This window comes from Mchenga conophoros, linkage group LG20 (genome assembly GCF_057382185.1).
Source record: "Mchenga conophoros isolate Kocher_MC1m ecotype Shallow Benthic linkage group LG20, M_conophoros_male_GT1.1, whole genome shotgun sequence".
Classification (NCBI taxonomy): Eukaryota; Metazoa; Chordata; class Actinopteri; order Cichliformes; family Cichlidae; genus Mchenga; species Mchenga conophoros.
Window position 1 is genome coordinate 2,912,657 of NC_140545.1, and position 24,874 is coordinate 2,937,530.

At 40.0% G+C, this 24,874-nt stretch overlaps 3 protein-coding genes across 7 annotated transcripts in view; 1 reads left to right on the forward strand and 2 right to left on the reverse strand.

The window, feature by feature from the left end:
• Positions 1-109: 109 nt before the first annotated feature.
• LOC146550067 (structural maintenance of chromosomes protein 1A) lies at positions 110-12,862 on the reverse strand. Its single transcript, XM_085260052.1, has 26 exons — positions 12,465-12,862; positions 11,466-11,654; positions 11,039-11,151; positions 10,590-10,793; positions 9,794-10,032; positions 9,443-9,701; positions 9,172-9,312; positions 9,003-9,085; positions 8,788-8,887; positions 8,338-8,445; positions 8,031-8,216; positions 5,427-5,606; positions 5,179-5,325; positions 4,855-4,992; positions 4,651-4,767; positions 4,462-4,568; positions 4,221-4,362; positions 3,996-4,141; positions 3,731-3,884; positions 3,532-3,639; positions 3,208-3,364; positions 2,937-3,091; positions 2,621-2,772; positions 2,462-2,531; positions 2,240-2,350; positions 110-924 (listed from the first exon to the last, which is right to left on the reverse strand). Exons 1-26 carry the CDS (start codon positions 12,571-12,573, stop codon positions 844-846), a joined length of 3,696 nt encoding a protein of 1,231 aa, XP_085116178.1. The 5' UTR covers positions 12,574-12,862; the 3' UTR covers positions 110-843.
• Positions 12,097-17,888, forward strand: ribc1 (RIB43A domain with coiled-coils 1). Of its 2 annotated transcripts, XM_085260054.1 has the most exons (9): positions 12,097-12,114; positions 13,049-13,162; positions 13,394-13,614; positions 13,776-13,993; positions 14,117-14,231; positions 14,515-14,633; positions 15,225-15,461; positions 17,413-17,579; positions 17,740-17,888. In XM_085260054.1, exons 3-9 carry the CDS (start codon positions 13,416-13,418, stop codon positions 17,819-17,821), a joined length of 1,137 nt encoding a protein of 378 aa, XP_085116180.1. In that variant the 5' UTR covers positions 12,097-12,114; positions 13,049-13,162; positions 13,394-13,415; the 3' UTR covers positions 17,822-17,888. The 2 variants fall into 2 exon arrangements, with proteins under 2 accessions (XP_085116180.1, XP_085116179.1); XM_085260053.1 differs by lacking the exon at positions 12,097-12,114 and having other exon boundaries at positions 12,901-13,162.
• A 103-nt stretch (positions 17,889-17,991) lies between these two features.
• l1cama (L1 cell adhesion molecule, paralog a) overlaps positions 17,992-24,874 on the reverse strand; it is a 43,294-nt gene continuing 36,411 nt past the window's right edge. For 3 of the 4 annotated variants that reach the window (XM_085259105.1, XM_085259107.1, XM_085259104.1), the window contains 9 exons: positions 24,027-24,243; positions 23,656-23,778; positions 23,215-23,391; positions 23,016-23,129; positions 22,727-22,876; positions 22,179-22,310; positions 21,396-21,468; positions 21,223-21,234; positions 17,992-20,872 (listed from right to left, as the gene is read on the reverse strand). In XM_085259105.1, coding sequence (XP_085115231.1) covers positions 20,611-20,872; positions 21,223-21,234; positions 21,396-21,468; positions 22,179-22,310; positions 22,727-22,876; positions 23,016-23,129; positions 23,215-23,391; positions 23,656-23,778; positions 24,027-24,243 — 1,260 coding nt within the window. In that variant the 3' untranslated portion in view covers positions 17,992-20,610. The remainder of the gene's footprint in view (positions 20,873-21,222; positions 21,235-21,395; positions 21,469-22,178; positions 22,311-22,726; positions 22,877-23,015; positions 23,130-23,214; positions 23,392-23,655; positions 23,779-24,026; positions 24,244-24,874) is intronic. The other variant, XM_085259106.1, reaches the window with a different exon arrangement.

Genomic DNA, 24,874 nt, shown 5'->3' on the forward strand with positions numbered 1-24,874 from the left:
ATCGGTTCAAACATATTCATATGAAAGCTACTTTAAAAACAGCCCGATGAAATTACAAAACAGCACATGAGTTGCAAGAATGTATTATGAAGTAAACAAGATAAATGAGTTTAAATAATTCAAAATTTATTGAAGCAAAGCAATCGATAAAACAGGCCAAACAGTTTCAGCATGAACTCATGCTGAGTTTTCTGCCTACCAAAGTTGATTCAGATTATTACTCAGGGAATAAAAAACCTTCTAAGTAGCAGAGCAGTGATAGCCTCAGTTCCATGATCTCATAACAGCTCTGCCAGCTGCTGCTGCTAACTGCAGGTTTTATTTAGCTTTTGCACGTGGGAATGTATCCATCATACTGTAACAACAGATTCCTCATTAAGCTTTAAAAAACAAACAAACACAGGCGCACATATGAAATTGCAGTTAAGTACAGAGAAGAGGAAACAAGCAAGAGCTTTAAAGCACACAGCTGGAAAGACGGCCATGAACAGTATAAAAGTTATGAAAACAAAAATTGGCTTTAGGGATGTTCGAGACACTTAACCACATGATACAAATTCTACAGCTTCTTAAAAAGCACCCCACACAATTATATTGGAAAACTGATAAAGGACTGGTTTTTATAAATGTACATACATCCTGGTCATTACGGTCTATAAAGAAAATAAAACAACTGAAGCTCAATAAGTCACTACTCTAATGTTTTTGGTTTTTTTAAAGGAAATAACATGTGAGACCTAATGGATACATCATCTGTGACTACAAGGTTACAATGAGCAATCCAGAAAAAGTAACCATGGAAACATCCAACTTCACAAAATAGCAGTGCTGGGAGAGCTAGTCTTACTCATTTGGATTTGGGTTGGCATCGGGATATTGCGAGAGGTCAAAGGTTAGCACTTTGCTTATGACGCAGTCTCCTTGCTGTTGATGGAAGAAAAAAAGAAAATTAGTTCATTGTTTCCGAATCAGCATTGACTTCACAGCTCAAGATGCTCAGGTTTTATTGGCCAAATATCAAACAGGATCTTTTAATTCTTAGATACACTGCATGTGGTTTATGATGAGAATGTTATTGCATGTCTGTATATGAAGAATATAAAGTGTTATATGAATCTAATGAACTCCATTCTATTGCTGTCTCAGCTCCAGGTTCAGAAGTTTAACGTCTAAAAACAGCCTGACTATTGAAAATTCAGCCATCTCAAGGCTATATTTTAGTATTTTGCATAAAGCTTTATATGCATAATACTCAGAAATGCATCTCGCCGGTTGGGTCAACACTTTGCTTAGCTTAAAACACGTCACAGGTCACAATACAATATTAGGAAGTACAATGTGCAATGAATATCCTGCAGAGAAGCAGAACTTTTTCTGTTTATTTTGTTTGTTTGTTTTTTTCTGAGCAGTTTCAGAAAGAAGAGAAGACGGGCTTCACGGGGATATTTGGTGTATCGTGGTAACACAAAGCATTCGCAGTCTAAACAGACAGATTTTACCATGTGCTCTTCACATTACTGCAAATCCTCCACTATTTTAAGAAAGTTCAAATGGTTCCTGAAAGATGAGAATTATTTTATAATTTTAAAAGGCGAAATCACAAACGCAGCCCGTGTGATACTCGGGTGATAACAGGTTAATGACCCTGCATGCTGGAGATACAGATGAGCCACCCAGTCAGAAACTGTGACCGTCAATACATAACTGTATCCAGAGAATCTTTGATTAGGAGTTTCTGTTGCAGACATTAGTTCATACTGATGAATCCTGGGTAAATTCCTTCTTTGCTTTGCGAATAGATTCAACAGCCATTATGCTCAGCAGGAGACATCTGTTGCAGTCAATACATGTCAGTCTCGTGACACTGGCGTATTGTGAGTGCTAGAGTAGAGTTTATATGAAAAATGATGCATGAAATGGGGACATTTTCTTAACAAACCATAAAAACTTATCTATAGCATAACCTTATATGACACATAATAATATGCATTATTTTATGGGCTAAATTTAATATCACAAAGCAATGCATATGCTTGATCTTTATCGACTTTTATTCAGTTATTATGGCTTCTTTTTTGTTGTGGTTTTGTTATGGTAGCGTTCTTGTTGTAAAACAATGCTGAAACTACACAGTTGCACTTTTTAAGTGGTGCTTCAAGTGGTACTAATTCGGATCTAAGCTGATCCGCTCTTTGGGGATTTTATCCGTCTCTAATTCAAAACAAAAAAAAAGACTCACCTCTGGATAAACACCTATGAGAGAGTCTGCCTTGGTGTAGAATTCCTCCTTCAGAGAAATGACAATGGCCTGGAAGTTCTCCATTGACTGGTCTTTGATGTAGTTGGCCACCTTGAAGGTACAAAGAGAAAGCATTAAGGCTAATGCACTAAAATCACAAGAAATATTAATTTAAAAACAAACAAACAGCTCATTATATCAACGTTTATTCTCTAAACAGACCTTGCCAATATTAGTGTTGTCCAGAGCTGCGTCAATCTCATCCAGCACAAAGAAGGGGGCGGGTTTGTAGCTACAGAGAAGCAAGAAAGATGTAAACAGTCAACTTCCGTCAAGTCATACGTGTATTAAAAATTCCTCTGCACATCTCCCTTGTTTCACCTGTGAATAGCGAAGAGCAGAGCCAGGGCAGCAACAGTTTTCTCTCCTCCTGACAAGTTGTCCATTGGTCTGAACCTCTTGCCTGGGGCCACACAGTTATAATTGATACCATCCAAATATGGCTCCTCTGGGTTTTCTGGACCTAAAAATGCCTAAAGAAGAAACATACGCTGATTGGTAAACGCAACTTGGGCACATGCACAAATGGATATATATAAAATTTACCATGTACCAAATTCCACACATAAAACTGCTTCCTGTCATGGCATTAGACATAGTTAATGATATGTAATGTGGCAAGTCTCTAAAAACATACCTGGGCACTACTGTTGCGTGACAGAGCCTTGTAGATCTCATCGATATTGGTAGACACCGACTCAAAACAGTTATTAAAGCGATCAAATCTTTCCTTCTTGATCTGCTCAAAGGCTTGCTTGGCCTTTTTGGCTCTTTTCCGAGCAGCCTCAAACTCTGAAAGAAGAAAGGAAACCAAAAAAAGCATATGATACAAGTTTAACAAGAGGTCTTCAACTTCCTGTCCCCTTCCACATTTCACCCCAGCTTCTAACATGAGACTGCCATCTCACCATCACTGGTCTCTTGGAATTTGTCCCTGACACTCTCAAGCTTCTCCATAGCCTTCATGTTGGGTGCACTGATCCTCTGCAGGATGCTCTGCTGCTCATTCAGACGCTGCTGCAGTGTGTTCGTCTCAGCCTTGATCTCTTCCTCTGACAGTGCATCCTTTAGGAAGATCGAAGAATAAATGTATTAATTTACATGCATCTACAAAATGTAAGTACAAAATCTGACTTCAGCTATAGAGATCACCTCTGCGGCAAATTGCTCATTTTCCTACTTGGTATATTTTAATGTGTATAGAAAATTTTTATAATATTATTTGGACCCACCTTGAGGTCTTCAGACAGGTTGCTGTAGTCAATTTCTATAAGAGCCTCTTTGGCCAAAACACTGCTGGATGTCCTTTGGCTGCTGGACTCATCCGTCTGGGAACTCCCCTTGAACAGTAAAAACAAAAAGACGGCTGTCGTTTTCTGCTTCGGTCTTAATGGAATTACAGTTAGAGCAACGATGGTTTTGTTAATGTACCTCTCCCTGGCTGATATCATCCATTGTTCCAGAACGAAGAGGCAACCTGATATCCTGCATTTTGCAGGCTTGCAGCAGGTTGTGACGGTCACTGCGCTTCTGCTCCAGTTTGGTCTCGATGGCAGTGACCTCCTTCTGGAGCTGAGTCAACTCCCTGGAATAATAAAAAGTTGTTTGTAGAACAAACTCACTCAAACATAAAATCATATTAAGAAGATATTAAAAAAAAAAAAAAACTACAGTGCATATGTCTGCAGTCACTGACTTGTTTGCACCACCCAGTTTTTTGCGAATCTCCTCCATCTCGTGATTTTTATCATTCACTTCAGATTTCTTGGTGAGATGCTGGTTCTTCAGGTCCTGCAGCTGGGCCATTGTCTCATCAATGATTTTCATGTGTCTGTGCTCCTCCTACAAAGCACGCAAGAGGGATTAAAAGTGATGTCAAAATCAAGGGCAAAACATTTTCATCGTCTAACTTTGTTTTCACCTTTTTAAGTCTCTCGATTTCAGCCTCGTCCTTCTTCACAGTCTGCTCCCACATCATGACCTTCTCCTGGTCTTCCTTCAGCTGATTCTTCTCATAGTCCAACTGGATACCCAGGCGGGTCTTTTGAGTCTCAAACTCAAGACTAAGACAAAAAAAAATGAAGTTATGCTTCAACAAACAGAGACAGATTCACTATTAGCTAACTGTCCTGCATCAGAAGCGACTGGATTACTGAACTCACCGCTTCTTTGCAATCTCATTCTGCCTCTTCACTTTCTCCTCCTCAAACTCTCTGATATTCCTCACTCCAATCTCCTTACAGAATTCCACAAACACCTCATCCTCCACCTGGGAAACAGAAACAATGTTGTGCAATGTTACATGTTCATAAACGGACTTCTAACTGCAGCTCACTCTGTGCCAGTCTCACCAGGTTCATGCGGTCGCGCAAGTCAGTGATTTCCCGCTCACGGGACTGGATGATCCTCTTGATGTCATTGATGCGAGGGCCAAAGTTTGCCAATTCACTCTCTAGCTTAGACTTCTCCTGTATCACGGAGTAACGGAAAAAATTTTAATGCAAGGGTCACTGTTTCTAACGGTAAGAGGAAAGAAAGCTGTTACTGAGCCGTACCTGCATATTGAGGGAGAGGTGACGGGTTTTTGTCTGCTCCAGATCACTCTGTGAGTACTTGAGTCTCATCTGCAGACCGTGGGCCTGAGACTGCACCTGACGGAGCTCTGCCTCCTTCCTCTTGGCCTTCATTTGCTCCTGCAGAGGAAAACATTAACATTAAGTGGATATTCATGAATAGTTCATTTAATAATTAAGGGAGTACAAAATAACAACAATTATTTTAGTCAGAGGTTAGTCAGCATAAAGTGCTTCATGGTGACTCTTACTAAAAATCTGTCGTCCCAACAAACTCTCTGATGTGGGTCATATATTTAAAGTCACCTTGAGCTCTTCAGTGAGTTTCTCCTTTTTCTCTTTGAGCTTGTCCACTGCCTTCTCATCCCATCGTCTGGCCTTAGCTTTCAAGTCGCTGGCACCTCCAGAGATGACTCCAGACTTCTGGAACAGAGTACCGTCCAGGGCTACCGTCTGGACACCGATGAATAAGAAGTTAGTAGGTAGAAGTGGTTATTATGCATTCTCACATCTATGAATCATCCAATCATCCATCTTTAAATTAGGCTAAGTACCTTGTGCCTGTATGGCCCTCCAAAAGCAATTCTTCGCGCATCCTCAACATTCTCGCAGACCAGAGCATTGCCACAAGCGTACTGCAGAGCTTTTTTGATGTGGGGAGGTTCATAGCGAATCACATCAATCACCAGCTTGGCTCCTCGCAGTTCTCTGAGTTTCTCATCGGTTGGTTTCACCTTTGAAAAGACAAGTTTTAAATTTTCTAGACAATATTTACAGTGTGAACGGCACTAAGGAAAGAACATTAATGACCTGAGGTTGGGATTATTTTAGAGTTAAGTAGCATTTTATATAAAGAACCTCTGCGGGGAAAAAAATGTTCAAATTGTCAGTGAAAAAAGATTATTTATAGACGTGACAACATTTACCCCCCCCCCCCAAAAAAAAAACAAAAAAAACAAAACATAGAGACAGAAGTATAATTTTGGCTTTAAAAATTGCAGAAAGCAATGTTGCCCATCCTGCCATGAATTTGCTCTTTCTATGACATTAAAACATGTTGCAGGAATTGTCCGCAGGGAAAATTAGGTTAGCCAAATATTTCAAGTGAGGACCAACTCTGAGAAACTTTAACAAAATATTATCTGGATACATAATCATCCAGCTGACCACCTTCAATTTCTCCCAACAGGGATATTCAGGGTTCACGCCTATTTTTCAGGGTCAAATTCAAGCACTTTTTAAGCACTTTCAAGGTCAATTTTCAAGCTTTTCCAGATTGGCAAAAAAAGAATGCATGATTCACTCGTTTAACTAAGTAAGACCAAGTAAAGATTAAAACAAATCATCTTAGGTCGACTTAAATGTCCTTTGTTCCCCTTGTGTAAGAACAGAGAAAAATGCACCACACAAAAATACTGAAAAAGGAAATGCTCGCCTTATATGCAAATACGGTACAAACTCAAAAAACACATTTCTCTTAAAAACTAAGATGTGAAAATGTGAACAAATCAACTCGTTAGAGATATTCATCTCCACTTGAAAAAAACAGCAACCCCACATAACAAGAAAACTGCACCAAACACCACAATAATACACAGCAAGGCCAAATGAATAAGTCTTCTCATCAGCGATTGACGCTTCTTAGCTATGTGACACAAAAATAGGAGACACATGTTTGTTTGTTTTTAACTAGTTAAGCACCCACACCCAGAAAAATTGGGGCAAAGGGGAGAAGATCAAGTTTAATTGTTTAAAACACAAGGTCAGAAATATAAGTGCAGACATGAGGACTGTCACAGTAATATCCATATTTTGATTTATGATTTTCTGGAGTTAAATGTGAACCGAAGCATATTTTCAAAGGTGTTACTTTTTTAAAAAAATCTAAGGGAGGGAAATAAAAAAATGCAATTTTTATATGTTTGAGTCACAGTAACTTTTAACATAGTAACATCTGCAGTAATATTTACACCTCTGATGACATCTCACCAGTGTTAGCTTTATTTTGATACCAAGACTGTTTACGCACAGTTTGTAATTGCAGAGAAATGCTCCATTTATTTTGGTCATTTCATTTTCAAGCAGCTCAGAAAACCCCTGAGGGCCTAACAGGTTAAAGTTAATTCCCAATAAAACTTACTGTGAGATGTTTGACTACACTGCTGTCTGTATTATTGTTAAAGTCACCTTTAAAGTGTTTGTTCTACTAACATCTTGTACAGTAAGACAGGCATGGAGAACAGCGCTGACTGGGAGAGGCTTTGAACAGATGACACACTCAGTTCAATTCAACATATAAGACTTTAAGACAAACATCGACCTAAAATCTATTTATTTAATCTGTCATCTGTGGTATAATTATGTAAAATTATAATGTATTGTTCATCTCCCTTAAATAAACAGGCAGCCTTAAAGCATGAAACATTCATATATTAAAACACTTAAATCTGTCTGTTGTCTCAGTGGCTGATTGGGCCCCACAGGTGTCAATGTGAGCTTGAAGCCATTTATAATTTTTAAGTTGTTTAATGTGTATGTAATGTGCAGCCCAGGCAGAGAAATTTTACACATCGAGACTCATTTTATTTCTCTATCTGATAAGAAAAATATTCGGTCAGATAGTTATTTGTAGTGAATGAAATACAGTTTCAAGCCCGTTTAAGCACCACATCTGAAATTCAAGCACTTTTCAAACCTTGAAAAGACAATATTATTTTCAAGGATTTCAAGCACCCGTAAGAACCCTGGATATTATTCTCCAGAGCAGAGCAGAGATTTAAAATCAGAACTCCAGCAACGCAGTAGCTTATCTAGTTCAGGACCCATCACAATTCACAGCTCATTGCCCACAAACCTAAAAACGTGACCCATGAGGATTCTTTGGAAAGTCTCCGTAGAACAACAGCTGATCCTGTTTTACCATTTCACTCAAATTAAATAACATTTTAATCAAATTCAAACCAATAATGTAGGTAAAGTAGTTCACCTTGTGAACTACGTCTGAGTCGATGGATGTATGGATGGACAGACAACGCTTTGTGCTTCCGCAAGTTTTACAAGACTGACAATTTAGCTCACAGGCTACACCCATCAAGGACATAATTTTATTATGAATTGTTCAAAGCTCTCAGTTGGAGTCATTACTTTTATATACTTACTTCAAGGTAATCAAGAGGAAGGAAGGTCTCCGGCTCTCCTCTCTGCTCCTTTATGTACTGAATGCAGTCTCTGCCAGTCTTCTCTGAGTCAACAATGATGGCGTCCATGTTCTTACCCAACACTTTAGTCACAGCGATTTGATATTTCTTCTGAGTGGGCTGACACAGGTCGATCAGACGACCATACTGAAAACACAATCAGTAAACGTTTGTTTGTTTAGTGCTCTTATGCTCAATGTTTAAATGCTTTCACCAAAAAGAAAAGAAAAGCAGACCCGGCATGGGTATAGTGCCAAAGGTGCCTTACCACAGAGCCAGGATAGAGTCTTTTTATACTCTCCATGATCTCGGCCTTGCGTTGCTGGCGACTGTTCTCCTGCCTGTCGATTCTGGCGTCTCCAAGCTGCTCCATCACCTAAACCACAGTCCAATAATAAGGGGGTTCATCAGAGGTGCTACGATAGGTGACGTATTCACTTCCCATAACGGATGTAAGAATTTATAGAATCCAGTATTACCCAAGCTAGGGTGCTAACATGGATTAATGACCCACAAAGCAATGATTTATTTAATCAAGTCTACTGATTGACAAAAAGAAATAATGCTTTGTCTTGTACAGTTCAGGAAAATATGAGCTATAGAAAAAGGCTGATGTCTTTAGGAGCAGAGTTACCACATGCAAAAATTAACTAACTCAATTAGAGTAGATTCAACTTGTTGTTGGTGCTGATTTCTTTCTTTCCTGTGCATTGAGTACCTGATTAAGCTCCATATTGATCTCATCGATCCTCCTTTTGGCACTCTCCACTTCCTCAGTCAGCTCTTCCTCCATACGCTTCTGCTCATCTAGTGATTGCCTGATGGGGAAAGAAGGGAAAAAAAGGATGTGAATCACACAGTAAACCAGAGAAACCTATAAAATAAGTTTGCCACAGCTCCGCTCAAAACAATCCAAAATTAAGAGCAGCATACCTGCTGGTGGCAATATAATCCTCCAGTTTTTCAATACGTTTCTGGTTTTCCTCGATTTCACGGATCTTCTGTTTAATTTTGGCCTAAAGAGAAACAACAACTTCTATCAAATCAATTTCGTTCTGGCTCATAAAACCTTTCCATCATCTTCCATTTTTCTCTCCTTTACCTCTGTCTCCACTTTCTTTCTCTCCTCTAAGTCAAGGCGGTCCTGGTCAGCCTTCTGGTCACGATTGAACTTCTCCAGCTCCTGTGCCAGCGTGGCAGCACGTTTGCTGGCCTCCTCCTTCAGACGATGATACTGCTTCACCTGGAAGAAGGGAGACAAAGAGTGTGCATTTTTCAATTTCATGAAACATTATCATTTTACTAAAATCCTGTAACTAATTTGGTATTTTTTCAAGATAAAATGTCTAAAATGTAGTTTTCACACATCAGACCTGATTTTCCTCCAAGGTGAGATCCTGGCCTTGACTCTGCGCCTCCTCCTCCATTCTTTCCTCAAACTCTTGCTTAGCCAGCTCCACTGCCCTCATCTCTTTATCCAGCTCATCCATGTCTGCCTTCCGCTTCTTGTACATCTTCTGGGCATTTTGCAGTGATTTTCTTGCTGCCTCAAGCTTCTTGATTTTGTGTGAGGTGTTCTCTTTGGCTTTGATGTACTGAGGCCTCTTTTGGTTCAACTCAGAGTCCTTCTCCCTGTAGTCAAGTCAACCGTTTAATGTAAGTCAAATGACTAATGGTGCATTAAGCTTTAAATGTCAAAACTTATTTTATTTAATGCCACTTACTTAATTTCTTTCTCAATGGTCTGTTGCTCCCTCATCAGCCTGCCTAGCTCCTTCTTCTTGTCCTTCAGCTCCTCCTCCACATGGTCCATCTTTTTACGGTCCTTATCAATCTCCTTGTTCCGCTGCCCAAGCTCTTTGTTCAGCCTCTCGATCTCAGTCTCATTGTGGTACAGTTTGAAGAGCTGCAACTGTACACTAGCTCTGGCTACTTCATCCTTAAGACGCTGGTAACGCTCAGCCTGGTAAAATGAAGGAAAAGAGAGAAGCGAGAAAATCATGATTAGAGATGTAACTGATTCCATATTTCATGACCAATGAGAAATTGAGGTTTTTCCATCAGATAACCCAAAAAACTAATGACGAAAATTCAAAAGTTTGTTTCAAGGCTATTTTTGAGTCATTTCAAATAAGAAATACACAGATTTGTTTCCGATTACAGTGTAACAATCTTTACTTCATCTTTGTGTTGTTCACCTAACACCAGACTTTCTCTCTTATATAAATATATGTGGGATAGATTTATATGCAGGATGTGCAGTTGTTACATTGCTGAAAGCTTATGTTGAGCTTAGCTAAAAGTTCCTAGTTTGTCTTTTACTGTTGAAATTTGGTGCATTCATATGAATGACAAATATTTGCATTATCTGGAATTATATATTACCTAAAATTTGTTAGAGTAGAAACAGGCTATACCACTCAATGGATCCTGTATGGAGGAATTCAGTAAATGCCAAATAACCATAGACACTGATCATGACACTTTGTGTCATATGCAGACTCAGTAAAAATGGCAAACCTCTTCTTTCTCTTGCTTAGCCTCTTTGCGCTCTGCAGCGATGTTTTTCTTGCGATGATAGTTAAACTGCGTGTCCTCCTCTGCTTTCACCATCTCCTTCTTCCTTCGGTCATACTCCTGGGCCAGCTCTCCTGAACGGGAGATCTCTTCAAACAGCGCCGTACGCTCTTTGGGGTTCTTCATGGCAATAGACTCAACGGCTCCCTTAAAGGGAAATAAAGACAAAACTGAGATTTGAAATAGCAAATAAAATGTTACCTGGTGTTAATTTAATCTCTGGTGTAACTGACCAAGTCACGTTCAAACCAATGATACACACACACTAAAAACTACTGCACTCTCCAATCAAAATAACCTAGTGGATTAGTACAGGAGTACCATGAAAGACTGCCTGTGCGTAAATTGCTCTTGAAAAGATCTTGACAACATTTACAAGAATGAAATCTTACCTGAAAGACCAAGAAGTTCCTAGCCTTTATCAGAATTCCAAGTTTTTCCAGTTCTTCACTGTATTCAGGCAGGCCCACTACTTTACTGTTGATGCGATACTCAGAGGAAGAACCTGGTGCATATTCCAAAAACAAAACAAGCATTAGCTCATCATCAACACACACAAATTATATATATATACATTTATAAATGTAACAGATTTTAAATATTTTTGACCCACCAAATTGCAAACACATGTAAAAATGTTTTCTTAGACGATGAGTCAATTTTTGAAAACTGATATCCATGCAGCTTTACTACTATCCTTTTATTCAGCTGAAAAGCATTCAAATTTTACTAGATCAGTGTCTTTTAATTCACACAGACAACTATTCAAAAAGAAAGTTAATTATATATTAAAGGACGGTTGGTAATGGAGCTTTGTACCAATAATGACTCTTGTGAAGGCACGTTCTTCTCCATTATCTTCCTGGTACACCATGCTGACAAAGGCTCTGTTGGCAGCTGGCTTCCCTACAGGCGCTCCATGGATTAGATCCTTCAGAGTCTTCACACGCAGGTTACTTGTCTTCTCTGCCAACACGAAGCTGATGGCATCCATAAGGTTGGACTTTCCTACAAACATTATGATGACATTGAAATCTTAGTAAACTTTGGGACCTTTTTATATTAAAACACACATGTTAAGACCATGTTGCTGCTTGCTTCTATACATAAACAACAACTGTATATAGGCTTTAATATCCCTTATGTAAAACATAGTTTGTTACCTAATATTCATTTTTACATCCCATCTCATATTCTTATATCTCTGTTTTATTTAATGTTATTTTTGATTTATTCTAGTTGTACACTATGGAATGGGGATAATATGCATGTCCTGTAAATATAATAGGAAAGTTCACCTTTTATTTGTACAGTCTGGTGCAAAACAGCAGTTCTGCAATAAAATGCATCTTATTGGCTATTAGTATGCAGTTTTTACACGTTGTGTTGGCCAGATAATTTTGATGATGCATTGCACTGTATTACGAGAAAAGACCGTTGAAAGACTTCGTCTTTCTCTAGTGTAAAGGTAGGTCCAACCCCAATGTTTACAAATATATTAAGTGTCTATACGACATAAGTGCTTAAGCAGTCTAAAGGAATTACTTCAATTAAAATGCAAATACGTTATTCTACAAACTGACAACGATTAATACACCGAAATAAAATTTAAATAACTACTCTAGTGGCAAATATGGATATGAAACAATACGATACATCACCCTACCAACAGCTGAACCCCCATACAGTTCAGCTATGCACAGACTGAGAGTTATGATCTAAAGAGAAAGGGGCTGTGGAGCTGTGTTTACCGTTAGGCACAGCTAGCAGTTTGCATTTCGCATTAGCTTCGAGTTTATGTTAGCTGTTATTACATACCAGATCCATTGGGTCCGATGATTGCAGTAAACTTGTGAAAAGGTCCGATGATCTGCCTTCCTTTATACGACTTGAAATTTTCGATCTCTATCAGTTTTAAATAACCCATCTCGTTATATTTGTTTAGCTGGTCTGCAGTGAATATTAGCTTAGCAGTTAGCTAATGCTAACAACCAATGTTTACCCGGTAAGCTGTTGCAAAGACGCAGTGTGCACGAAATGAATGAACCGCTCTGGTCAATCTACTGCTGCTCTATGCACAAGTTACATTATGATCTGCGCAAGCGTTTTAAAAATTAAAATGAAAAATATAATCTTTATCAAATATACTCGGTACGGCGGCGACAACAATGCGCCATTTTACAATCCAACAGGAAGACCCACAAGCGCGCGAGACACGAAACCTCACAGTTTCTCGCGAGACAAAATTTAGTTGTCTGGAGTTTGTCGTGTTTTGATTGTGATCGACCTTGGATATCACTTTTTACTACTATTAATGCTACTTTATTACAGAATATACACATTATTAAAAATAAAAAGACATTTCCTTAGCTGGTCCTGTCACTCTTGTTATGTGTTTCCAGCATAGCGATATGTGGCCACTTGTTTCCATGGTTACCAAGGGTCTCCAAACACAACAGGAGCAGATTTTCATTCACTGATATTGAAAGAAACTGAACAGATTTATAACGTCAGCGGTAAGTTGATCAGAGGTTTATGTCCATTTTTAAGGAAGAGACATTTGATTTAGTCTACTTCTGCCTTGCCTTTGGTTTTTGATGTTATCAGGTGATGACAGGAGCAAATCGCTCTGAAGATGAACCCCACCAGGATTTTATATTTCAATCGGCACAATCATTTCTTTAATAATTTATTTTCAAGCAAGATTATCAGCTCCGATAACAAGTCTCGTAATGCTGTCTCTTTAGGAAGTCACTAGAAACTTTGAACATGTTCAAAGTGGATTTGCCTGTAGACGAGTCCACGGAAAAGGCTGTGGAGAGGCGTAGGGCTGCAGAAACAGCACGCAAGGCCCGCATTTTCAACACCCGGCTTCGTGTGATGGGTCTCGACCTAGATACACTAAACCAACAAGTCCAGGAGAAGAAACACCAGCAAAACATGGAGAAACAAATGGACAAAGCTTTGGGTAAACTGAAGGACATGGATGAGTTAGAATTAAAGCAGTTTAATTGCAGACATAATTCCTGCAAGACGCTATAAATGCAAGTCCCCTAGTCCCTTATTATTTCAGGCCCTCTCCATTAATTAGCTTTGGTTGGTCATAGGTGTATTTTTAATGTATTACAGATAAGTTGAGAATATACCAAGATGAAGCACTGGTGCAGCAGAACAATGCTGAAGAGGAGAAGCGAAGAGTTTTGAATTCTGAACTCACCAATTACTGGGCTACTCATCAGCGACCAGAGGACTCTCGTGATGCTGATCTTAAATTTGGCCTGAAGGGGGCATTCAAGATCGCCATTCCAGAGAATGAGCTAGGGCCTGCCAGTATGCAAATCTTTAAGGTAGGGCAGCTCTGACAAAGCAGGGGATTTGTAAGCTTTAAAGACCGGGAGGGGGGTCCAGCTAATGGTTAAATATGTAATATTGTTACCTCTTATGGTCATCTGTCCTTGTTTCATGCACAGGGAGAGGGTGTCGGAGAGGAGCTGAGGATGAGAGAACAAATAAGAAAGACAGAACGAGATCTGCGAGCACAGATGGACGAGAATGAAAAACGGCACATGCGAAACAAGCACATAGGTGAAAAGAGACACACACAAGTACACACATTCACTAGCATTCCTAATGAGTTTACATCATTTACTCTACAACCTCTGTACATCACACACATGCTTCATGCTTTCCTGCACAAACAATCATACACTCCCATGCACAGCCCTTATTACCAGGTGACAGTGATGGATGCTTATCCCTAAGAGCTTTACTGTAAGTGTGAAGTGTGCAGTTAAAGAGCCAAATACAACAGCTAAGGCAGGTGTGGAAAAACACACATCAGATGATCCCCAAATCATGTGTGTCACAGAGATGCTTGCGAGCAAAGAGCTGGTGCAACAAGACATGAGAGGGGCTCAACAAGCTGCCCTCGAGGAGGTGTGTAAGAGAGCCAGCCGCATCGCGCTCGAGAACTACAATCAGGCTCTGGTACAGTATACAGATGGGCAAACAGATATGCACACACCACTCACTAATGTGAATGCTCAAGGCAAAATCTAAAAGGGGTGGGGGTGGGAAGGGGCAAGCTGTGACATGATGTTGTCATGTGGGAATTGCAAGCTGAAAATGTCAAATGATGCATACACACACTTGGTGCAGGATGGCGGCAATCATATTATTTGGCACCAGGCAACATGGATGGTTAAACGGCTTTGATGTATGCATGGTTACTGTCTGTTTTTAAAAGCCTCCATTTAGCTCTTCCCTCATTTGCCTGAATGCACTCGGCTGAATCCCCCATTGGGAGGAATCATTGTAAATCCTTCAGGTCACTGTACTTTTTCATAGTGTTTAGTGGTTTCACTAATAACCACTCATGATGCACAAGCAAATACAGCTGACTGAGTGGCTCTCTCAGGACGACGTTCGCCATATGGCTGACTGGTAGCTCTATGCTAGGAGTAACCACATTTTAGAGACTGGGTTTTGCAATGCTTCTGAATCATCAGTCATCAGTGGGATAATCAATTAACTGTCCCTGGATCTGTGTTAAAGCCTCACCATGTCCTGTACACACAGGCTAAAGAGCAAGCAGAGAAACTGGAGGAGCAACGCAAGAGAGAGGAACAGGAAAATCTGGCAGAGATGTGGCATACAATGACATCTGACATGATGACAGAGAGTGCAGAGGCAACAGAGAGACAGGTGGGAGGAGGGAGGCCACCACAGGTTCTACCAGACAGGTGGAAAGGAATGAGCCCCGAACAGCTGAAAAGCATTCAGCAGGAGAGAGAACAACAATGCCTTGAGAGACAGGTATTACACTCGGTACTCCACAGTAATATAGTCAAAGCTGCACATGGTATTCCATATATGTTATGTAGAATACCATGTCCACATAATCCCTTGAGTACAGAGGTGGCCAGCAGGGGAATTGGGCAGGGCAAGTACTTGTGCTTGGGTACTGCATGTGTGGATTTGAAATTAGTGTTTTCTTTTTTATTATTTTTTATTTAATTCAGCTCTGTCAGCAGCAATGCACAACAGCAGTCACATCAAAGCACTTTATATTGTAGGTTAAAGACCCTAAAATATTAGTTAAATAAACAACAGCAATCGAGCGACTTGGTGACAGTGGGACAGAAAAACTCTTGTTGAACCTTAGACACAACCAGGCTGGGGGGGGGGGGGGGCAAGCCATCTGCCGCGACCATTTTGGGATGAAGGGAAAGAGTTTTTGACATCTGTGCCAACTTTTCTACACAGGTTGTTTTCAAAAAGGATTTCAGCTTTGAGGAGATTACTCACAAAGAAAATAATCCTAGACTTGAAAAAACAAAAACATAAGACGGGAATGTGAAACCTACAAAGTCTGTAATCACAAGTAAAAACAACCAAAAAAGCAACAGTGCAATATTACTAGTAAAAATATACATGTATATGAGATCGATACCTTCAGTCCATAAAATAGAGAAATATATTAAGATAATTAAAACTATTGACAGATGAGTATAAATGATCATTTAAAACCAATAAAATAAGTAGAATTAAAGTTCATAAAACAAAAAGAAATAAATAACTTTAAAAAATACATTAAAATACTAATGTCAGTCATTATTAAAGCAGAGTTAAGGGAGTCACCTGCTGACAACAGTCATGAAGGGGATGTCGTGTGTTGTCCAGTATGTTTAGCAGTTTGTGCAACATCCTGCTCTTAATAACTCCCTCTAGGGGCTTCAGGCTAGTCCCCAGCACAGACTCAGCCTTTAATCAGCTTGTTCAGCTTTCCAGCGTCACTGGCTCTGACGCTGCTACCCCAAAACAAACCTACAAAGAAGATTGCACTAGCAGTAACAGACAATAGTGTTTTACTGAATTCATTAAATGACCCAGACAGCCTCAGAGTTGCATTTCCAGTCCAGTCTGTTATTGATGTGAATACCCAGGTTTTTGTAGCTCTTCTCCCACAGTGGAAATGGTGTTCAACTTAGGTTTGTCCCTCCTTTTTGTGTTGTTTTAAACACTGCAAATGTTGGAGTACTCCTGATGTGATTCAGAAGGTTGTTTCAGCAGCGAAAAGATAAAAGCCACATCACCAGTGTTGCTTAAGACTCTGTAAATAATCCATGAGGTCTGCGGGTAGCTTACTGGCTTGTCAGATAGATATTGAGGTCGCAAACATTGCGTCACCTTAAAAAAGCACTAACCTTTAAAAATCAATTCTAAAACTAATTGGAAGCTAGTAAATGTAACAGGAGCACTACTAGTGTCCATCAAGCCAGCGGTGCTCAAACCAGCATCCAGGCACTGAAAGTTGGTTTGAACAAGTAATAAAAGGTCTTATTTTAGTGTGCTGGAGATATTAGAAAAATATACCAGTGTATATCAGTTTTCTCCTTATTCAGGATGATGGTATCTTTCTAGTCTTTCTAGTGTACTAAAATAAGGCCCCAAACTTTCCATTAGTGCCTGGACCTGGATTAACATGATCAACATTGATTTCAAGATGCAATAGTGGCAAGAATAAGCATAAACATAAAGTGCTAACACAGAAAAAAACATTTGGGTGGATCCAGTTACCAAGCCATAAGACCTCCAGCAGATTATTTGGCTCTGAAGCTTTGCATTTCTCAGTGTTATCTACAGGCATGTTAAAGTCACCCAAAATCAGCATGAAAGTTTGGGAACCTAAATCATAATGAAGCAGAATTGCCTTTAGGAGAACAAGTTTAGTGTGTTTTTAGATTTATTTCCTCTCTGCCTTCAGAAACAGCGAGATGCTGAAAAGATCCGTGAAGCAGCTTGGGACCTGAAGCTGCTGAAGCTGTCCAGAGAAGCCGAGAAGGAGGACCTGAGAGCAGCCGAGCTGAATAGAGAGCGGAGAATTCAGATGGACCGCTACAACATGCAGCTGGCCCGAGAGCAGCTGGCACAGTAAGCACTGCCCACATATTCATACACTTTCTGATTAGACACTAATCAGCAAATGTGTTTTAGGCTTAGGTGATAAAATATGGAAATAGAGATTTCAGATTTTATAAACATTTAGGGGGACAAGCTACTTACTGTGTTTAAATTTCTGTTTCTGCCCCAGGCAAGAGTACCTGAATAAGAGACTGTACACCAACAAACCCACCAAGGACTACTTTTATCAATTCAACACCAGCTCCCGCTGACTGCCAGTGACCTGACATTAGCTTGTCCTCCTGTGGCATTGGGCTAAATAAACCTGGTTAATCAATGAATCAGTGTGAACTGGATGAACATTAATCATAACATAAGTGACATAGATTTCCTCCCGATTAACACGGTTATTTCTGATTAGTGACAAAAAAATGGGAGCCTGTTTTGGTACAGATTGTTCCACGTACTTTATTTTTCAGTCATATATCCAGTTACAGCAGTAGCTTCATAATGCAGTTACAATATTGGCCCCAAAAGTGGCAGAAGACCCACAGCTCCAGTCATCCACCCATGACAAATATAGGCATCATCATATTGTGCTAATACTGCACCCCACACTCTGTGAAGAGGCATATCATCCCCAGCAGCGGCGCACACCCCCTGGCCTCCCTTGCCCCTTCTGTTTCGTCTTACTTCCACTTAAAATGTCTGTTTTTGAGTCCTAGAGAAGCTTCTCTACACAAACCAATTCATTTTCAATCGATTTTTCTTCTTTAGCTATATAAAAAAAGAAAGAACAACCACAGTGAGAAAGCAAAGGCCAGCATCCCCAGGTTTCCCCTACAAAACATGAAAAGCAAAGAGTGAGCGGCAGTCGAGTGAGTATCTGTGTGTGTACACTCATTCCTCATTCAGAGCTAACATTTGCCCCCAAACACTGACACACAGTTGTTTAGCAGCAGATAGTTGAGTTAGAATATTGGCATATCTTGCGTCATTCGTCGCTCCTGTATGAAAATAGATTTTTTTTAAAAGCTTTATTTGTCCTGAGTGTGTCTGTTTAACCAACCACAGGGAGCTTACACAAACCTCCTTCAGTGCCACTAGCCTCTTTAGACATCTCATATTCTACCTCGGAGACTACAGTTGATATTTGGCCAGTGGCGAGCTTTTGTTTGAGAAGGGAGAGTATCGCGTTTAAGTGTTCCCTGTGGCTCACTGCATTTCTGCCCCGCACAACTTCATCAGACAAAAACTCCACAGATATTCACTGCACTGCATTGCTGGATGATTAAGGGCATGAGCGCAATCCTAGCTTAAATTGTAATGTAACTACTTTCACTAAGTGACACTAAATTGACTCTTTTTTTTTCCCGTTTTCAAATTTCGATATGTTTGCAAAAACATCTACATAACAATGTGATTTTTTTTTCCTTTTTTTTTTTTTCTCCTTTATTCAACTATGGAGTATGTTTTTGCTACACCCAAATCTCACTGTGATCGTTTGTCGATAACAGAAAAGTCTGAATTCATAGCAATAGTACAGAGAAGGAAAAAAACTACAATTTGCAACATTTTAAAATTAAGTGAAGTGGCTTTAAACCTGCACATTTTTCACATTTTCATATCAAACATGGTTCTGTAAGGGTTGTATTTACATTCAGAGGGAAAACAAATGGTCCCGGCTCTTCCTGTGACTTTACTCTCCTTTTACCTTTTTAGCTCAGATTATTTTCAGAAGCAAGTAAATACAGTGTCTGCCTAACCCTGAAAGGAATACATTCTCTGTTTGATATAAACAACTATTTTTTAACCTTTGTCATATATCAAATGGCAGCCTTTACAACTGTCAACAATATCAGCTTGCATTGAGGAAGGTTTGAAAATAAAACGTGAGAGAGTGTTTGCGCACTAGACGCCACCCTCTTATCTGAAATATACATAAATACTGCACCTCAGTTTGTTTAGTATGAGATGAGCAGGTATGAAAGGTTGTTAATTAGAGACAATGTTTTAATACAGCGTAGAAAGAGACAAAGACAGCGATACAGAAACTACACATAGGTCTCGACACACAAAAAAATTACAACATCGTTTTCAAAAATGACATTACACTTCTGGTGGGAAGGCGAGAGAGTAATGACATCAATCTGGTGCTTTATGCAGACCCAGCAGGCACAGGAACTTATAAGGATCTATAATACTGTAATATGGCTAAATAGATAAGTGTAGATGCAGCTATATACACCAGATGCTACTCAGCATTTTCACAGCAAGTTCCACTTAATGCATCCAAATAGTAAGAAACTTGGCTTCACTTGATTTTGCTGAAAACATGTTAATCTATGAAATGTGCCGTAGCTTTTTATATAAATAGTATAGAAAACAATATGAAAAATGATTACGTAACAAAAAATGACACAACAGCAACAACAGCAACAAAAAAAAGATGTTTGGTATTCAAACACGCTCGTAAAATGAAAAAAATGTCACTGGCAAGTACAATCGGAGACATTAAATGGCAATTAGACAGACAAAATCATGTGGGAAGTACATCAAACATGATTCATATCTAAGATTCAAGATTTTTTTTTACAGCAGCATTAGCTGTCTTGTTCCCTACACTGGGTTCTACCATCATCCTTTACTTTTAATGCACTACTCTGCATCTTTACATGACCATACCTACACCCCCTGATATTTCTAACTGTACAACATTCTGTCTTTATGCATCTGCGCTGTTGTTTGCTGAGAGAACGAAAGAGGAGCGAGAGAAATGAATGTTAGTCATTTTCATTAGTTGTAAACTGCACAGGAAAATGAAGGGAGGTCAAAGGGCATGTTCATGTCAGTAGGGCTTATATCACTATCGCTGTCCACTACTTTGGACACTCCTTTGGTCAATATAGTCTAGTCAATCAGATGGCTGCCAGGGACATCTGAATATGATTGTTTATTAGTCGTCGGAGTACAGATCAGCAAGTCAGTAGGGAACAGGAGCATATGGGCACATACGTGTTGACATATTTTGGTCTGATGGTCCCCGGTGGATGTGTGGGGGTTAATCGAGGATGGTGACTGAGTTGGGCACGCCATTGGTGGCGGGAGAGAAGGTAGTGGGGTTCAGCGGGGCGTTCTCTGGCAGGCCGTGGAAACCTTCTGGACCGCCACTGGGACGACTGATCTGGCTGGCCAGAGACTCATCCATGTTGAGCTCTGTGGTCATGGCGCTGCTGCCATTGAAGTCGAGATTGTCTTCGCTGTACAGCTTGCTCTTCTCACACAGGGACGGCTGGCTGGCTGTTCGCTTCTCCTCAAGATCACTGCAGCATGAAGAACAGAAGAGGTCAAAAGCAAGAAATGTTAACATGATACATACGAAAAATGCAGTGCTACATGCCAAAGGTTGAATATTATGTACTAATATTTTAAGTAATTTTTTTAAAAATAGTCGGTTCCAGGTTATAAATCGTGACTATTTGCCTTTCAGGGTCTCACATTACAGTGAGGTGAACATTATTGGATTTTGAACTGTTGAACATAATGCAATCAGTAAACAAATATATTACATTAAAATTAGTCTGAATGTTTATGGGAAGGCAGAAGGTAAGTGAGGCATTGGCAGACGTAAAAATTAAGTGGGTTAAGGATATTAAATCATATCGCAGCATACCTTTCTAGAGATCTGCATAACAGGGGCAGGCATTAGGGAGGAGAGTGACAATGAAAGGAACAGAGAGGGTTAGGAAAACCAAGCAGTGCTGAGGGAATCAGGGCTGTGTTAGAAATCAATGTGCAGAAACGTAACAAAGCATCCAGGAAACAGCGTTCATTCAGATGACACACCTGTACTCTCCGAAAGTTTCATCCTTCATGGGCCGAGCTTCTGAGTCCATTGGGCCCTCCTCTTTATCTTTCACTGAGAATGTGACAGATTTCATTATAGTCAGATTTTAATCTGGCTTCTATCTAAAGCCACTGTAAGTCTCAGATCTCAACAGTGAAGTTTTATTAAAGGATGCTTAGGTGGAGCAAAAAAGCTGGACTATCTGTAGATAGTATCAGTTTATCTGTATTATAGTTTTAAGTTCTCACTGATTTTCTAAAAATATAACAGCCAATTAGAATGGCGGTAGGTATCATCAGCCTTATTATTTGGTTTGTCTTCACTTCTCTCTCATGTGAAAATTGCTAAAAGTCTGTTTTTTTTTTCAGTCAGACATGGACCATTATTTTACGTTTTTTGTCTTTTTCAGAAAGAGCCAGAGATTATTCCTTACTGTCAAAGCAAGGAAGTGTAAGCTTAGAGGTCTGTCTCATGTTTGACATGACAGCTGCATGAGAAAGCAGGTTGAGTGAAATGGGACAGATATTTACAGTTCAGATCAGAAAGTTAATCAAACTGTTTGGGATTGATTTAAAAGAACACGTAATATTCTCCCCAGTCAATATAATATATTTACTGTGGTGCAGTAAGCCAGTAAGCGTTTCACTTCTTTTTCTACAGCAGCGTCGGACAGCTTTATGGCTCCAGACTGGCCAGCATTGCCTACACAAAACTTGCTGCTCATCAAGCTTCAGTTTAATAGCTCCTAATATTAAACAGTTATTAGGGTAGGTCACACTGACCTGAGTACTTTCCCCCTTTACTCCTCTTAATGAAGCAGAGGATGAGCAGGATCAGCAACAACAGCCCAATGGCGCTCACAACGCCAATGAACCAGCCCTGTGTTGCAAAGCTTGGCTGCATCTCTGTTACTCCTTAAGAGAGGAAAAAAGAAGGTGGTAGAAAGAGGAGTTAGAGCTTTTTTGGTAACAGGAAGCAGGAATGAAATACACGGCAAATGGAAAGTATGAGACAGATAGGGAGACCAAGATAAAAGAAGGAGTAGAATCTAGAGCAAAGGAGACAGATCATTATGCATTCTGACAGGCTGGCATTTCACCAGGGAACCAAAGAATACAGCAAAATACAGCAAACAAACACAAGTAATGGATCATTTCATATGGCTAACCAAGCTCTCTTTTCACAAAAGTCTTTGAAAGCACTTCACAGGCAGAGAAAGAACTGCAAGACACTCTCTGTAGGATCAGGCTTTATATTTTTAGCTGCGGGAAACCCAGAGGAGAGAGCAGTAGGGATAAAAGGAAAGAGGATGAATGAAGGCTCATAGTACCTGTTCCTTCTGTCTCGATTCCAGTCTTGAAGAAGGTTGTGTTGTTGTAGATAAATTGGAAAGAATAATAGGAGCCAGGAGTCAAGCCCTGGATCTGGTAGAAAGACTGAGAGGAGTTCACCTTCTCTGTCGTCTTCCATTTATTGCCATCTGCAGAAGCACAACAAGAAACCTGTCTTTTTCTTTTCTTGTTCAGGATTGTGTAGCTACTCCCACAAGGTAATAATCCTTTTAAAAGGTTGAATGCAAAGATGCGTAACTTATGCACAGATTAGTGTGAATATTATACCGTTCTTGTTGCGGTATTGGATCTGGAAGCCAACATTCCTGCGTCTCTTTTCTGGTACCCAGCTAAAGTTCACTGCGTTTTCCCCCACAGACAGGCTGATGTTCATAGGAACTACTGTAATGCATTCAGACAAGTGCAAATCAAATTTTTGTTTAATTTAATAGCTTTTACATATTAAAAGACTGAATCGGCTTTATACCTCCATCCAGCATAGTGGCACCCTTCATCGTTGTTGGTACTCCATCCCCAGCAGCAGTCCGCCCCCTGAGGTAGAAACGGTAGTGGCTCTTATGGTCCAGGTTCTTCAGGGTGATGTGGGTGACTGTGGGGTCATCTATTGTCTCCACCTGCATGGGGCTGTCATCACTCTCTGTAACTGACCACAGCAGTGCCAAAAAACCATTTAATCACTTTTTGGTTGTCAACACATGTATGGATACTGTATTGTTCATGGTGACAAGTAACTGACTGATAAGCTCATTAGGATGCTTTCCTTTTGACATTTTTAGCACTATTGATTTCACTGGAGATGCATTGCTCGTTTTTCCAATGTCTGATTGCAGCATAGAAGAACTTCCAACTTGAAGGATTTTACTCAATGTTCACTTTGCTGGCAAGGTTGAAATAGACACATGCTCACTCTGTTGGTACTGCAGCAGATATCCAATAAGCACTCCATTGGGCTGTCCAGGAGGTGTCCAGTGGAGGGTCATTTCTGTCTCTGATGGGCTGTCTAGGGTCAGGGTCAAGGGAGGACCAGGGACTAGCAAAAATACAAAAAATGCATGATGATAATGTACTTAGTAATATCTATCATCACATCACTCTATCATCACCCCTTGCTACCAGTCTCATTTCTTTTTTCTTCATGCATATAGTTCTCCCTCTCCCTTTGCCATGTTTCTTGACCTCTTATTTGTATCATCTGCAATAAAACATCTTTAACCACTTTGTCATCACTTCTCCCTTTTCTAGCTTTATTTCTAGCCTCTTTAACCCATTTATTCTCACCTCCCTCTGGAGTCTCAAAGGGCAGCGCCTCAGAGAAGGGTCCTTCTCCCTTTATGTTGTATACAGTCACCTTAAGGGTGTAGTTGGAGAACGGCCTCAGATCACTGATCACTTTCTTCTTCTCGTTGGGCTCCGTTTTCACCACCACAGTGCTTTCTAACTCTTGTGCCCTGCGGCCTCGGTGGTGGCTCCTATGCACTTTCCTGGTATAGTGGATCTGGCAAAAGAGGACATCACAAATGAGGATTTATTTTTTTATTTATATTTGGAAAATTACAGTTTATCTCAGTTGCTCAGGCACATTTCTTTGAACAGTTTTGAAGTCACTGAATCTGAAGATGAATCTCCCAAAACTCAGTTTGGCAGGATAACAAATTATAAACATCCTCTGTTCTTTCTTGTTCTTTCAGGCTGCTACTGTTACAAGTCACCACAGTGGATCATCCCCCTTTATCTCATCGTATCCTCACCACCCTCTTCATGTCCTTCTTCACCTCATCCTTGATGGTCTTCCTCTTTTTTTCCTGCCTGGCAGCTTTATTTAATAAATCCACTCCTTTCTCTGCACATGTCCTCACTATCTCAGTCTTTCCTCTCTTAACTTTGTGTCCAAACCTGAGCCGTTGCTCTGATGTTCTCATTTCTAACCGTGTACGTCCTGATCGCTCCTAACCAAATTATTTTTGTTTCCAAATTACAGTTTTGAAATCATCCATCACAGCAGGTCTCACTGCCATCTTGTAGACCTTCCCTTTCACACTTGCTGCTATCCTTGTGTCACAAATTACCCTGACACTCCACCCTGCCTGCACTCTCTTCTTCCCTCTCATGTGCTCTGTCCTTTGCTT

Excerpts from the sequence above, each read along its gene's own strand:
- LOC146550067 (XM_085260052.1), bottom strand. The coding sequence starts at position 12,573 with ATGGGTTATTTAAAACTGATAGAGATCGAAAATTTCAAGTCGTATAAA. Across the intron at positions 11,655-12,464 it reads CATCGGACCCAATGGATCTG|GAAAGTCCAACCTTATGGAT; the intron begins GTATGTAATAAC and ends TAATGTTTGTAG. Across the intron at positions 4,142-4,220 it reads AAATCGAGAGACTTAAAAAG|GAGGAGCACAGACACATGAA; the intron begins GTGAAAACAAAG and ends CGTGCTTTGTAG.
- ribc1 (XM_085260054.1), top strand. The coding sequence starts at position 13,416 with ATGTTCAAAGTGGATTTGCCTGTAGACGAGTCCACGGAAAAGGCTGTG. Across the intron at positions 13,615-13,775 it reads ACAAATGGACAAAGCTTTGG|ATAAGTTGAGAATATACCAA; the intron begins GTAAACTGAAGG and ends AATGTATTACAG. Across the intron at positions 15,462-17,412 it reads AACAATGCCTTGAGAGACAG|AAACAGCGAGATGCTGAAAA; the intron begins GTATTACACTCG and ends CTCTGCCTTCAG.